The following is a 13,663-nucleotide window of genomic DNA, read 5'->3' on the forward strand; positions in this document are numbered from 1 at the left end:
CTGCTACGTTAAAAGACTTTCCTTCATAATAACAACAACAACAAAAATATAGCCTACAGCCTGTAACTTCAACTTCCAACACCATTTTATTTCCACCTTCCAGTTGTGTAAGACAAGTTTGACAAGTTTTAAGGGATGGCTTCTCAAATATAGCCACAAGTATTAGTCAAAGGGAAATTCACTGCTAATTTTGATCACAAATCAAAAATACTGAAGCCTCAAAGACAGACGAGTGTCTCTGAAAATGTTTGTTATATAATTGATAACTGACATAAGAAATGAAATGGTGCATGCATATAATGAAATGTCTTGTGTCACCTTTGACCACCAGCAAAAAAAAAAAAAAAAGACTTGATTTGGTATGAGACTGAATTAAGGCAATGGGAAAGCTCCCATCTAGTGAATGTTGATGTTTTCTGTAAGAAAACCAGGGCACTGCATCTGAAACTAATCCAGTGTCAACTGCCAAATGATTTGTCACAATGTTCAGAAAGTCTCATACAGATGAAGTGGTATTAACAATAACAAAATGAAAGAAGAGAATACAAAACCATACAACACTATAGAGTCCTAACAAGAAGGAAGGCAAACACTTAACCGATCATACACAAATCAACAGCACTGTCACTTGGCTGGTGTATTTTAAAACTCATGTTGCTACAGAAATGCAGGATTAAACGCAAAAAGATTTTAACCACACCACAAATCACTTTTGAACACCCTATATTAGATGACAAATTATGATGCAAGTTTCAAGGAGAAGCAGCCATAGGACATTAACCATAGACCATAACAGTATAAACAATATTAAACTCAAGCTCCAGCTGAAGTTAGACAGACAAAGAATATATAACTCATGAGCTGCAACAAATAATTACTTCCTATTCAATTATTCATATGTGTTGTCTTCACGGTCAAAACTGAAAATTCAGAGAGACAGTGCCCTCTGTTGGGACTTTGTATAGATCTATAGTGTATTTGTGTTGAAGGATTTTGATGTGAGGTCTGTTTTGTTTATTACCATTTTAGAGTTTGGCTATCTATTTCTAATGTAAAAAATTAAATGTCACTTCACTAAAATTACCTTTGTATTCTTGGAAAGAACTCATAAATGCAGTTGAATGATTAAACCAAAGGGAGAGTCTATAATTGAGTGTGATACTTCCATGCCTCCAAATCACAAAAACAAATGTTCAGGTTTATTGTCCAGAATACAATAAATAAATAGCCTACATAATTTAGCACTGGAAAGAAAGCATAAGTCTGCATTCAGGAAAAAATATTGTAGAGGTAAGAGGGACAGATTCACAAACCTGAGGATTTAGGAAGACTACCTTAGACCTAGATTCCTATTTTAGGGAGGTCAAAATACATAACTTCCAGCTACATCAGTTCACACTGTTCAGAGAGAACAGAACATAAGGAAATGTCTTCAATCTGAGAAGAGATGGATTCAGGCAATAAGATAGCACATTTGTCTCTGCTCCTTATTGCAGTGTAATCTAAGATGTGGTTCTCTTATCCACTTTACAGTGAATGAGATCAATACCTGTGACATTCTTTTGGCTTTTGGGAAAGTTGGGAGAAGTTGAAGTTAAGCTGCTATATAAAAGTGTAATGCAGTAAACCTCATTTAAATGTATGTATTCAGTAAATCTGTTTTAAATCACACTGCTTGGGTTAGAAAATCATTTCTACAACCCTAAGGCATAACCACATCTAACATCAGTCTGCTGCATAAGCTGAAAATGAGATAATGCAGTGGAAAAGCACAAGATCCCTCTATAGGCTGGAAAGAAGCCTCTTAACAGCAAAGCAAACGGACATTCACCCTAAGACTACCACTTGCCATTCATGTCATCTTCAAAATATTTAGACGCCTATATCGGATTTACTGCAGTTATCAGCAAAAACTGTATATACATATATATATACACATACACAGTGCCACTTATAACAGTGTATCCCAAAACACTATCCACCAGTTAACACTCAAAACATTATCCTGAAAACAACCATATGATAAAAGGGAAGATAAAACATGGGTTGTTCATAAGCACAGTCAAAGAGTTTCAGGCTAAGAAAACAGTCTGCAGCTAACCTGGGTACCTCGGAAAAAAAAACTGTAAACACCATCAATTGAGGCCTACTTCAGCAACAAAGATTTCAGTTTATTCAGCTGTTGCCAAGACCATAAAGTGATGTCAGTATTTAGCTATAAAAGGGATGGGTACATGCAGAATCTCTATGCAGTTCAACATCCGCATAAAACACAATGCAAGATCAGGGTTCGATTAAATAGATTAAACATATCCATGCTGACAATAATCTGGCCCAGAGGGAGTGCATGAACACTCAATGACACAGACCTCCTACAGAATAATGCATGTTATGAGCTCCTGAGGAGCGTGCACCAGGGTAAACATGCTGACTTCCACATATTTAGCAAGCCAACATGGCTTACCTTTTCCAGATTTTGAGGATGGTCTGTTCTTGCCAAACTTTGAGCTTCTTGCATTTCTGTCCTCCTTTTCCTTGATGAATTTCTGAACTTCATCAAAAGTGAGTTTCTGCAGCACCACCACTGGTTTAGCGCCCTTGTTCAAATCCTCAACCAGGCCCATCTTCTCCATCTTGACTTTCTCATCCCGCTGCTCCGGCCTTTTCAGTTCCTGAGTGACATTACCGTCTTTATCCCGTTTGAGTTTGGGAATCACAAAGTTTTTCAGTGCCCCAGACTTGCCCCCTAGCAGGTACGTGGGGAACTCGGCCTTGCTGTCGGGCTGCTGCTTGTGGGAGTCTGAGCGGTTTCTGCTCCCGTCTGAGCGGCGCTCCTCCCTGTTGCTGGGAGATTTGAAACCAGGTCTGTCTGTGCGTAAGCGGCTGCTAGAGTCCCCCCTGGGCTCTTGTTTGACCCGTGGGCTTTCAGGACGGGATTTCTCCTCAGGGGAGCGTCTCTCTCGGGGCTCGCCTGGCTCATTCCTGTGCTTCCTCTCCCGTTCTCGGTCCCTGTCCCGGGAGCCCTCGGACTTGCCGTGTCTGATATCTTGCTCGGCTCTGCTGGAGGACTTGGGTGTGTCGGGCCTCCTGATCTTAGAGGGATCCCCTCTGTGCCTGTCTGCATCGCCACGGTCCTCTGCTCGCTGCCTGTGACCATCATGATCACGGCGAGAAGACTCGGAGGAAGAGGAGGAGGAGGGGCGCCCATCCGGCCTATGTTTGGGTGTGTCTGGGCCCCGGCCTTCAGACTTCACCTTGCCGGAGTCAGGTTTGCCATCGTGCCTGTGTTTCGACATTTCCTGCCTCTTTTCCGAGCTGAGGGGCTTGCCAGAGGAGTCTCGGCGGTTGTCGTGCTTGTGTTTTGGGGTCTCCGGCCTGCTGTCAGCACCCTTCTGCCTAGGAGGCTCCAGGTGGCTTTCGGGTTTCTGTTTGGGGGTGTCAGGTTTGCCATCAGATCCCACCTTCTGTTTGGGAGTTTCAGCCCGGTGCTTAATGACCTCAGGTCGGCCATCTGAAGCTTTCTGAACCTCTCCCTCCGACTTCCTCCTGGGGTTCTCTGGCTGGTTCTCTGGTTTCAGCCTGAGGACCCCGGCCGAGTCCTCCTGCCGGCCACTGACGGATCCATCCAGGGCAGGGCCTGCAGCGGCAGCAGGCAACCCTCGCTGCTCTTCCGTCCATTTCTGCGCCTCAAAAGCAGGCGTGGGAGCAGGAAGGGAGGGGTCGAGCTGGCCCTCTGCCCGTCCAGCCTGCTGCAAGTCGATGCTGACCATCAAGGCTGGCCGGCTGGCCCCATTCCCTGCAGCGCTGGCCTCTTGGGGAGCAGCTTTATTCCCAGCGTTGCCGCCACCACCTCCACCGGCACCGCCCGTAGAACCAGCCGTACCGCCGGCCCCCGGCTCCTGTGGATATGAATCCTGCTTCCGCTTCTTCAGGGGCTTGTCTGCAACGAGAGAACCACAGTGAGCAATGGAAAGCTTCTGGCACGTTGAGCTACTTCGTCAGTGTCTAGGTTATATAGAGCATAAGAGGTAATGAATAGATAACTGATCAAAGAGAAAAGTAAGATTCTTAAACATAACACAAACTTGTGATATTACCAATAAAGGTCTACTGTGCTGCCAATGGTGCTAAATCAATGTGAAGTGGAGGTTTCACATTTTGCACCATCATCGGTGCTCTTACACACGATACTGGCCTCTACCCCAATGATGGATGTGATGGTTTACGGTTCATCTAACCTTTCATATAATGAAAATACATTAATGATAATTTAAATGAGAAATCACACAGGTGACTAACTCTTGGCCATCATTTTTTCTGTGTTTTGATGGACACTAACAGGGGCAAAATAACAGCAGGAAAACAATTTGAAAAAACAACAAACTGAAGTAACAGAGGAATTTCACATAAGAGCTTCAAAAGCCATAATATGTAATTTAGCATGCAGCTTAGGGAATAGAATGATTCACCAGGCAAATGCTTAAAAAAATAAAGGATTGAGAAGAATGCCAGTTGTTGAAACACTGAAAAATACATTCAATTCTTTTATTGAGAACCACAAGGTTATTTCATAAAGTATCACAAAAAAATAACTGTATACTGTACTCATCGCACAGATATATACATAAATTCGTATACATGTGCATTTGGTGACAAAATAGTATGCTCAGGAGACCTCCAAGACTTCCCAAGTAGGCCGATTTATCAATCTTCTGTTTCACAGAACCCAGCTGTAAAACACCATATCCTAAACAAGTATGTTATTTTAGCAAACAATGTACCCTTCTTCTTGGTAAAAAACAAATTAATAAACATGCTGCTCAAAAGATTTGAACGACATTAAAATAACTGAATTGATGATCATACACAGAAAGCTTACTTTTGACTTTTTGATATCAGACTGCAGCTTCAGTAGCTACCACTAGCCATGGCTAAACTCTCTGTACCAAGGTGCTTAACCAAAACTGTAACATCCCATAAAAGGCCACTGAAGTTGATTAGCCTGGCAAAGACAAACGCATACCTTTGTCCAGCACCTCTTTTGAACAACGCTCCCTCTCAATGGCTGACTCGCGCTCTATCCTCTCGATCTCTGCCAAGGCGTCCATCTCCACCTCGTCGTAGGGCGTGGTAGTGGCAGGCAGGGGCTGAGCGAGGGTGCCTGGTGTAGAGACCCCCACCGGCTGTGGCTGCTTGGCCGACACCATCGCAGTGTTCTGTAAGACCGGCACCTGCTGTGCCGGAAGGAAGCCCGTCTGCTCGTTCTGCGCCAGACACGAGACAGCAGCATTGGTTCGATGCATGTCCTGGTGGGCCATGGGTGTCTTGGGCGGCTGCCCCGCGTACTGCATGTTGTTGTATGCCATATCGCCCTCGGGATCTGAACTGTTGTCCATGCCAGGAAGGAGATCTCCCTGCGGGTCCATTTCAGATGATTTCACGCGCGAAAGTCTTAATGTGAGCTTAGTGGAGTCCTTAGATGGAGAGCTGATGATGTCATACATCGCAGCCTTGTCTGCCTGTTCTTTCTCCTCTTTGCTCATCTTCATTTTCTTCTGCTTTTTCTTCCTTTCTGGAGAGTCCAGCAGGAGGTCTGGTGGTGCGTCTCTGGGAGAGCTGTATGGGGGTGGGGAATGCAATATAAGGGGTGGTCGGGATCCTGCGGAAAAGGAGAGAGGGAGAAGCAGGTCTTAGTCCACGTGATTATTCCAGGTTAACAATCCACCAAAACGATGTGGTCACAATACTTAACTGCGTGGACTGCCTAATCATGGTATATACAGGCAGGTTTGTTTTTATTACATACCCTTAAATGAAATTGGACCAGACATTGTACCACATCGAGTTAAAAAGGATAAGTGACACACCATGGCCTTAAGCATACCTTTTGGGGTCCCATCACTGCCTGCAGGGGAGCACACAGACTGGGGGGATCGGAGAGGGAAGGACACATTTCTCATGGAGGCATCACTTTCCTGTAAAGGAACATCCCACTTTAGACAGGTGTAAAAATATAACTATTACCAAATACACACTTGAAAGAAAACATTTATTCTGTTTTTTAGTTTTGTGCAGGTGATGCACAGGCAGTTACTCATTTATGTGATTTATTGTTTGTACATTATAGTTAATGACAGCTGGGAAACCTTCCCCAACTTTAGCACAACTGCATTCCCTTAGACAATCGGATACAGGAGACACTGTCATCTATGCCATCACAGGCATTGCTTAAAGCACTAATCAGCGTGATAGAGGTCTGATGGCCCATTGAAGGATGAGAATGCTTCTTTCCCACTTACCTCACTTCCTAATCTGTGCATAATATTTAGGTAATCTTCATTTGACCCATGCCTTGAATTGTCAGCATGGTGATTCGCTGAGTTGCTAGACAGCTGCCCAGAAACCTTGTTATCGTGAATGTTCCTCATACCGCCAGGAACCATTGGACTGGCAACTGAAACTAAAAGAAAAATCAGCATTACATTTTTAATAAAAACAAAATAATAAAAATAAAAAAACTTCACAAAAAGACACACACTAGCACACAATGAAAACAGTCAGTTGGCTAAAAGGGATTTTATACTTTGAGGGTGACAGGGTTGTGATGAAGTACAACATTCCTGCAAATTACTCTGACAATGCAACGCCTGATGAAAAAAAACTTTAAATCAAGGTTATGTAAGGAAGGCTCCTTTTTGTCACGAGCTATGACAAAATACCTGATTGACGACAACGCATTGGCGAAAATAGGCCAGATGTGCTTACGTATGATGTGTACACAACGCATGATTGTTTTGAAGCAAACAAAAAAAAAGGGGAACGTAACAGTCGATGGAAACCACGGACACTACAAAAATGAATACAAAAAATGACACTGCAGAATTTGATGGGATGAGCAGACATTTCTTATATTCTTCATACAATTTTGGGAAACCTAGATTCTTGGCTCCAAAATAGCATTATACCTACATACGGTATCCATCAAGTACTTTTTTTGGTGCCATACCTAACGTTGGGGTAGATGGATTCTGTTGTGGTGAGGGCTGAGTTTGCACTACCAGACAGGGCTGCACCGGCCTCTGGGGGCTTCCTGAATATGTAGGTGCAGATACAAGAGGGGAGCCATGTAACTCTACAATAAGAAAAATAAGAATATAGATTTGTACGTATAAATATATAGAGAGAGGTCAATGTGGATTGCTCTCACTCTATACAGAGGATGTGAAATCCGCTGCTGCAGTAGTCAAAACAGATAACGTATAGATAAAACTCCTATCTATGTTCCCTCGTCTCCTTCATGAAATGCTTCTCTTGTGGAGTAGTCAGTAGAGAAAAACAATTACAAAACCTGGTAAGTCTTTATTCCATCGTCAGTCACACACTTTCCAACAGTTCATTAGGTTCTCATACACACTTCAAGACAGAATACTGCATGCCGAGGGTTAAAATTGTTCCATTAAAAAAAACATTTCCAATTCCACCTTCTACTAGAAAACATTATAATACATGATGGCTATATAACACAAATGTTACTTCCAGGAGCCCTGGACTAGCTCAGCTGGTTAAAGCCTTTGCTGGGAGCACAGGCTGACCTGTTTAGATTTGAATCTGAGCAACACCATAGTCACACCATGGGGTGGAAGGCAGCTGGTCGAGCTGTCGAGGAGGATCAGTGGACGTGAAGTCAGTTTTCCTGCAGAAGCAGTTCTAACAGCTTACTGAACACCTGCAAGCTGCAGAGATCTCCGCTGGATAAAAGCAGTCTTCCCTGCAGTGCTGCTCTGAAGTCATGGTGCAAAACAGAGGCAAGATGCCTTCACAACACTGGACAAGGGACACTCATTCTCTTCTGTGTCCAGGCCAGTACCGATGAGAGGGTCTGGTCATTCATTGGCAAATTCCAAACCAAGAGTGTTTTTAAATAAGAAAATTGGCCTATTACAACATCAACAAAATAATAACCCAATGCCAATTTTAATTGTCACCAGTTGAGCCAATGGGATCAAGAATCATTGCCAGCATGTGGAGTCATTGCTGTAGCACCAGCTGGCCAATAGGAGAGAGCAGTGCAGGGTCACAGGCAGGAGCACAGGGGCTGCCATAAATGTTTTTGGTTGTTTTGCACAACTAATGCGGTACTTCAAAGAATGCAGAATGAAGGAAAGTTTCAGAGAGGATCCCAAGTGCGTCTCCACTGCTTACCTTGCTGTATCTGTTGATGCTGAGTGTAACTCGGAGGGTGTGGATACTGCATATATCCTGCAGGGCTCTGTGGGGCATAGGGGCTGGGTACAGGGCTGTTCTGTTGAGGCATGAACCTATTACCAGAGCTTGTCTGTGGCGGGACGAAGCGGCTGGTTAAAAACAAAGAAAAAAGGGGGGGGGGTATTACACTTCACTCTCGCTTTAATACAATCTGGACACCAAAATCAGATCATCAGGGATGAGATGTTACATAAGGTTATCTGTTGTTAAGTTATACTTAACTTATGTAATCAAGAGTTCCTGTGATGGAGAGCATGTGTATTATATTCAATAGTAAAAAATAAAGTGAAGGGACATGGCTACACACACAAAATACCTGTGAAGACCAAGGGGGTGTGGGCGGTGGTAATAAACAAAGCCCCTTTTAAAGCCAGATGTTTTCACGGTGTTATGTGAAGTCAGTTTTAACATACCAGGGGGCATGCAAAAGCAGCAATATTTAAATGGAAATTAAAAGATTTAATGCAGGGCAGAAAAACAGCAGTACTAACCTGGAAGGGCTGTGTGAGATAGTGGTTTGCTGGTAGTTGGATGATGCCGGGCTGCCATGCATGGAGTTCTGTGACATCTTGTATTGTGGCATCATAGGCTGCTGCATAATACCTAAGAAGAAGCACAGATGAGAAGACAGAGCTCAGGAAAACATGTGGCCTGCAGGATTTCCATTTCTTAAAGGCTACAAGATTATAAGAAAAGGGGGGGGGGGGGGAAAAAAAAAAAAAAAAACAGGCTGCAGAGAATGATACACAGGCAGCTTCAAATTAAGACTGATGAGCCCAGTTGTGCCTTGAGCACAACCACAATGAGAGATAAGTCTGTCTTAGAGAGGGAAGCATCAAACTACTCGATCTGTAACGCAATAGCCCAACTGTTAGGCGTTTGACCTCAGTTAACCAATCACTCAAAGAGTAGCAGCAGCAGAGACAAACATTATGATGGACTATACCTATGAATGAATTTAGCCTCTGGTAATTTTATCCACCAATATAAATCTTGGCACACTACCAAGATTCATGCAGCTACGCTACAGCTAGCCTCTGATGCAGAAATAAATTAAGTTTTACTTTGAAAAGATTAGACATCACCCACAGATGTTGAAATGCACAGGCCAAGTAGCGCCTCCCCCCCCCCCCCAAAAAAAGAACCTTTGTATTTGGAGTTCTTGCTGAGCTAGGTGAATTTCCAGTCTGCAACACATTTAACTCTGCACTGAATGGGCCTAATTCAACAATTTAGTAATTTTTTTTCAGGTGGACAAAATTGGGTAATTTAAATTAACCAGCTCGGCCCAGATTTAGCATGATATTAATTGCTGGAATCTGCCGATCATCACGCAAAGATTTTTTACTTCATCAGCACTGAGCTCCTAATGATGCCAATGTATGACACGGAAAATGGCTTGAAAAGTACAGGAGAGGTTACAAAGGGAGTCTGCCTATCCCATCCTACTCAACCAGTTGCCAGATCCAAGAACACAATCCAGCTGTTTTTACAGGGTCACAGAAAAAACACTTTTGCAAATGGCTTTGCCTTATACATCACAAACAACCTTCTGGAATATACACTTGAAAGCTATATTTTCTTTTCACTTTCAAAGATTTGCTTCTCTTGTAAAGTATATTCAACAAATGCATTGGGAAGGTTGAATTCTAATCTCATTTAAAAACTGGTAACAGAAGTCATTTTTAAGGTACTATTACTGACGTAAATCGATATGACATTTCCCAAGAATCTCCTTTTAAATATTTTCCGTGCATCGAATGGCCTTTTAAGGCTTTGAAAGATGCAAAATTAGCATAACCACTCCATAATATGCAGCACTACATGCTACATTAAAGAACTCAGAACTGCATGTTGGTTCTTAAACAGGCTGTGTACTGAGCAGCGGTAAGTAATGGATAATGTTCATGCATTTCTGATGTTTAAGGTATTGCATAAAGGAAAACAAAAAAATGGTAGTAGTATCAGTAGTATTTACCAATGTGCAAATTAATTTGCACGTGTTACTGAAGGAATGTAGCATTTCAGTAATACATGTACAATAGTGTTCCAAGTGTTGACAATTTCGGTACAGTTTATTAATAAAGTCAACTCTACTGGTAATTTAATTAATTACGTCCTGAAAGAAAAAAAAATAATCTAAAGCTTTATACTCCAACAGATGACCATCTGCTTACTGGATATTGTACATTTTTAAATATGCAAGATTTGCAACCAGTAAATAAAATGATAATATAGCATACTATTGTATACATGTATTGTTTTTTCCTTTATTTTAGCATAGCGATTATTTCACTGACAAGAGAAAGGTTAAGAAACAAAAACATCACGGGTAGAAAGTATTAATTTGAAGGTCAAAACAAGAAAGATACACTTTCCATGAATTGATAGAGAATTACCAGATTAGCAGTGGTATTCCTCTAATTTATTCATGGAAACAATATATTAAATTGTTTAATCTAATTCACAATTATTTTTCACATACGTTAATATTTTAAAGAGTTCAGAGATGTGTAGGAGGTTGATGGAGTAAATATTAAGAGTTAAATGTAAACTTTAGTTTGTCATTTTTGTATGCAGATTGGATTGATCAGAATGTATTTTTTATAAAATGAACTAATTGCAAATATATTTGTGCTCATTGGTACTTGTAATTTATCTTGCACACAAATCTGCTGTGAATGTCGAAGCTGACTGCATACTTAAACATTGCTTTTGTTTTCATTAATAAATGCAATATAAAACATCAGGTGCACTGTGTTACTTTATATAATACTGAATGTTACAAATGTACCAAAGCAGGCATTTAACTGGGTCAGAAACACTTAAAAGGTAGTTTTGCCAAAACCTTTTACAAGGGAGTTCAGTAATCAGCGGTCTGCTTTCTGCAACTTCCAATAGGAAAACATTAGATTTTGTTAAAGATTCAATTACCCTCTCTATTTTTATATTTTTAACAGACACCTCAAATCCATTTAAATCCCAGAACAGGAAACACTGGGAATTAATTTATTCAGTTTATTGTACACATTATAATGCACAGGAACATGCAGGTCATGTGCAGAAACCAATAAAAAAATAATTTTAAAAAATACAACATGCCACAATTCAAGAGAGGCCTTCACTCAATCACTGCTTTATTTCAGTCACAAAGCAACTAAAGTCACCAACTCCAAAACTACCTAAAGCTTTCAGTGGTTTATCAGTTTTGTTCAACTTCAAAAAATGCAAATCATACAACAAAACTGGCAAGATCAGTTTAAACAAAACCACAACAAGGTGTCACATGTATATCTTTAATATTAAAGCCACCTCCCTGATTGACCAAGATTGAATTAAGAACAGGCATTGACTCACTGAAATTATCTGGAAAATATAGTGCTATAAATATAGTCCAGTAGGGAGCATTGTGCTCCAACTGAGGATTGAAGTGTTTTCACATGCTCATGCTAGTTGAACAAACTTCAGAGAATTGAGTTCCTGCATTCTCCCTGTAAATTATTATTTTTATATTTTTATACTGGAGACCACCTATTAATTTAATAGAAATATCAATAAAACAGTTCTTATAAGGCAGGGGTGTCAGACTACTGTCCTGGGAGGCCACAGTGTCTGCTGGTTTTTGTTCCAACATGAGACCCCAATTACTTAATGTAATTATTTATTCAGGTATGCTTGTCTCAAACGTTCATATATTATCTTTATACACAATACCTTACAATTTGTTGATTATTCAAAACATTTCAGAGTCTGGAGAGAAGTGTTAAGTAGTAACTATTTCATCTACTGTCTTTGCAATAATGTCTATACATTAGGCTTGTCCTTACAGCACTGATGAATAAATAAGATTCTCCTAGTGTGTAATTTAGATTGTCACTCCTTGAACTAATAGGGGAGGTAAGCATAAGCGTACAATAAAAATCATTAATCACCATTTTGTTGTTACAGCTTTGTAATGCCTGGTTTTGTGTCACAATACTGTAACAATATCATTAAGACAGGTATGGCTAATTTCCACAGCTGTGGTTAGAAACTAAACATACTCAAAGACAGATAAATTAGCAGAGGAAATCCAGCAACAACACTCTGGTGCCTTTTACAGTATTTGCCCAGCTTGGCGATTACATTTCCCAAGGGAACCCATGTCTAATTCTGTTGTTAACTGTGTATGATAAGAGGCATGCAGTAACACAGGCTGCTAACTGTGATCATGACACCGTGTCAGAATATTTTAAAAAGAAAAATCAAAGGAGAACAAAAATCAAAAGGAACTCCAATATTAAGCTCTACTTCTTGGATGTAGAGCCTCCTCACAAGAAGCCTTGAATAAAATCTCAGAAATATGTATACAATAAGCCTGCTATTCACACCACAGATGCAGAGAGATGTGGGAAAGCTAGATGATTCCCAATTCCCGTGATGAAAAACAACTTCCTAAAACAACCACCAGTCCTAACGATGAATCAATCGCCTTATTACAAATTATAAAAATCTCAAGCCCTACCATTTCCATCCAGAATGATATGGTTTCTGACACAGTCAAATGCTTTGTTTTGATTGGGTGAAGAAAATGGTCTGAAGCTGAAGGCACTCAGATTGTTTTCTTTTGGTTGTGGTTTATTTTGTGCACCGCTGAAGTGTTTTAGCAGCAATGTTTCCATATCTCCTCCTTACCGCCCTGAACCCCGTATCGATTCTGCATACTTTTCTCCCTGAAAACATTGGGGTTCCTGGACAGGACAGTCTGCAGCAGCACTGGGATATCCCCCTCAGGATCATCACTGCCAAGGTTATCCTTCAGTTCTCTGCAAAGAATGAAATAAAATAGATATAATTGTTCCGTATATTTATTACACACAAAGAACAGATATGCAAAACTGAATAAGTTCATGGGTCTGATCAGAAGAGCAGGCTTGATAATACAATGAAAACAAACTTTCACAAGCATTGTTTTAGTACTTGTTAATTTGGAAACAAATTAGGTCTTATCCTTAATAACCCAATTCGGAATTACCCAACAGCCCACTTAGAAACAACTCTGTGCTTCTTCCGGAGAAAGCAGACAATGCAGGTGTTCCTCAAAAGAAAGTCAATACCTTCCAACAAATTACAGATTATATTATTTGGCAGCTTTGGTACAAATTTTCACATGACTGGCAGGTCAGGGAACCATGCTTACAATAATAACCTAACGTTATAATATATCTACCTAGTTCTGAAAGGAAAGCTATGGAAAGCTATGGGAACACACTGGGTATTCACACAAGGGTATTCACGTGAACTAACCTGAAGGGGGCTCAATGTGTAATTAGCCAATTAAGGTTGGTTCCCAAAAAAAAAACATTTGGACTTAAAAAGAATTTCAATCCATTTGCTGACAGTCATTTCAGGTAACTAA

At 40.8% G+C, this 13,663-nt stretch overlaps 1 protein-coding gene across 6 annotated transcripts in view; it reads right to left on the minus strand.

Moving 5' to 3' along the window:
• Positions 1–13,663, minus strand: part of nipbla (NIPBL cohesin loading factor a) — a 70,795-nt gene that overhangs the window by 24,308 nt on the left and 32,824 nt on the right. For 2 of the 6 annotated variants that reach the window (XM_066712180.1, XM_066712181.1), the window contains 8 exons: positions 12,940–13,070; positions 8,757–8,868; positions 8,203–8,354; positions 7,007–7,132; positions 6,300–6,460; positions 5,885–5,975; positions 5,024–5,659; positions 2,465–3,940 (listed from right to left, as the gene is read on the minus strand). In XM_066712180.1, coding sequence (XP_066568277.1) covers positions 2,465–3,940; positions 5,024–5,659; positions 5,885–5,975; positions 6,300–6,460; positions 7,007–7,132; positions 8,203–8,354; positions 8,757–8,868; positions 12,940–13,070 — 2,885 coding nt within the window. The remainder of the gene's footprint in view (positions 1–2,464; positions 3,941–5,023; positions 5,660–5,884; positions 5,976–6,299; positions 6,461–7,006; positions 7,133–8,202; positions 8,355–8,756; positions 8,869–12,939; positions 13,071–13,663) is intronic. The other 4 variants (XM_066712182.1, XM_066712183.1, XM_066712186.1 and 1 more) reach the window with 4 other exon arrangements.

This window comes from Amia ocellicauda, chromosome 8, assembly GCF_036373705.1.
Source record: "Amia ocellicauda isolate fAmiCal2 chromosome 8, fAmiCal2.hap1, whole genome shotgun sequence".
Classification (NCBI taxonomy): domain Eukaryota; kingdom Metazoa; phylum Chordata; class Actinopteri; order Amiiformes; family Amiidae; genus Amia; species Amia ocellicauda.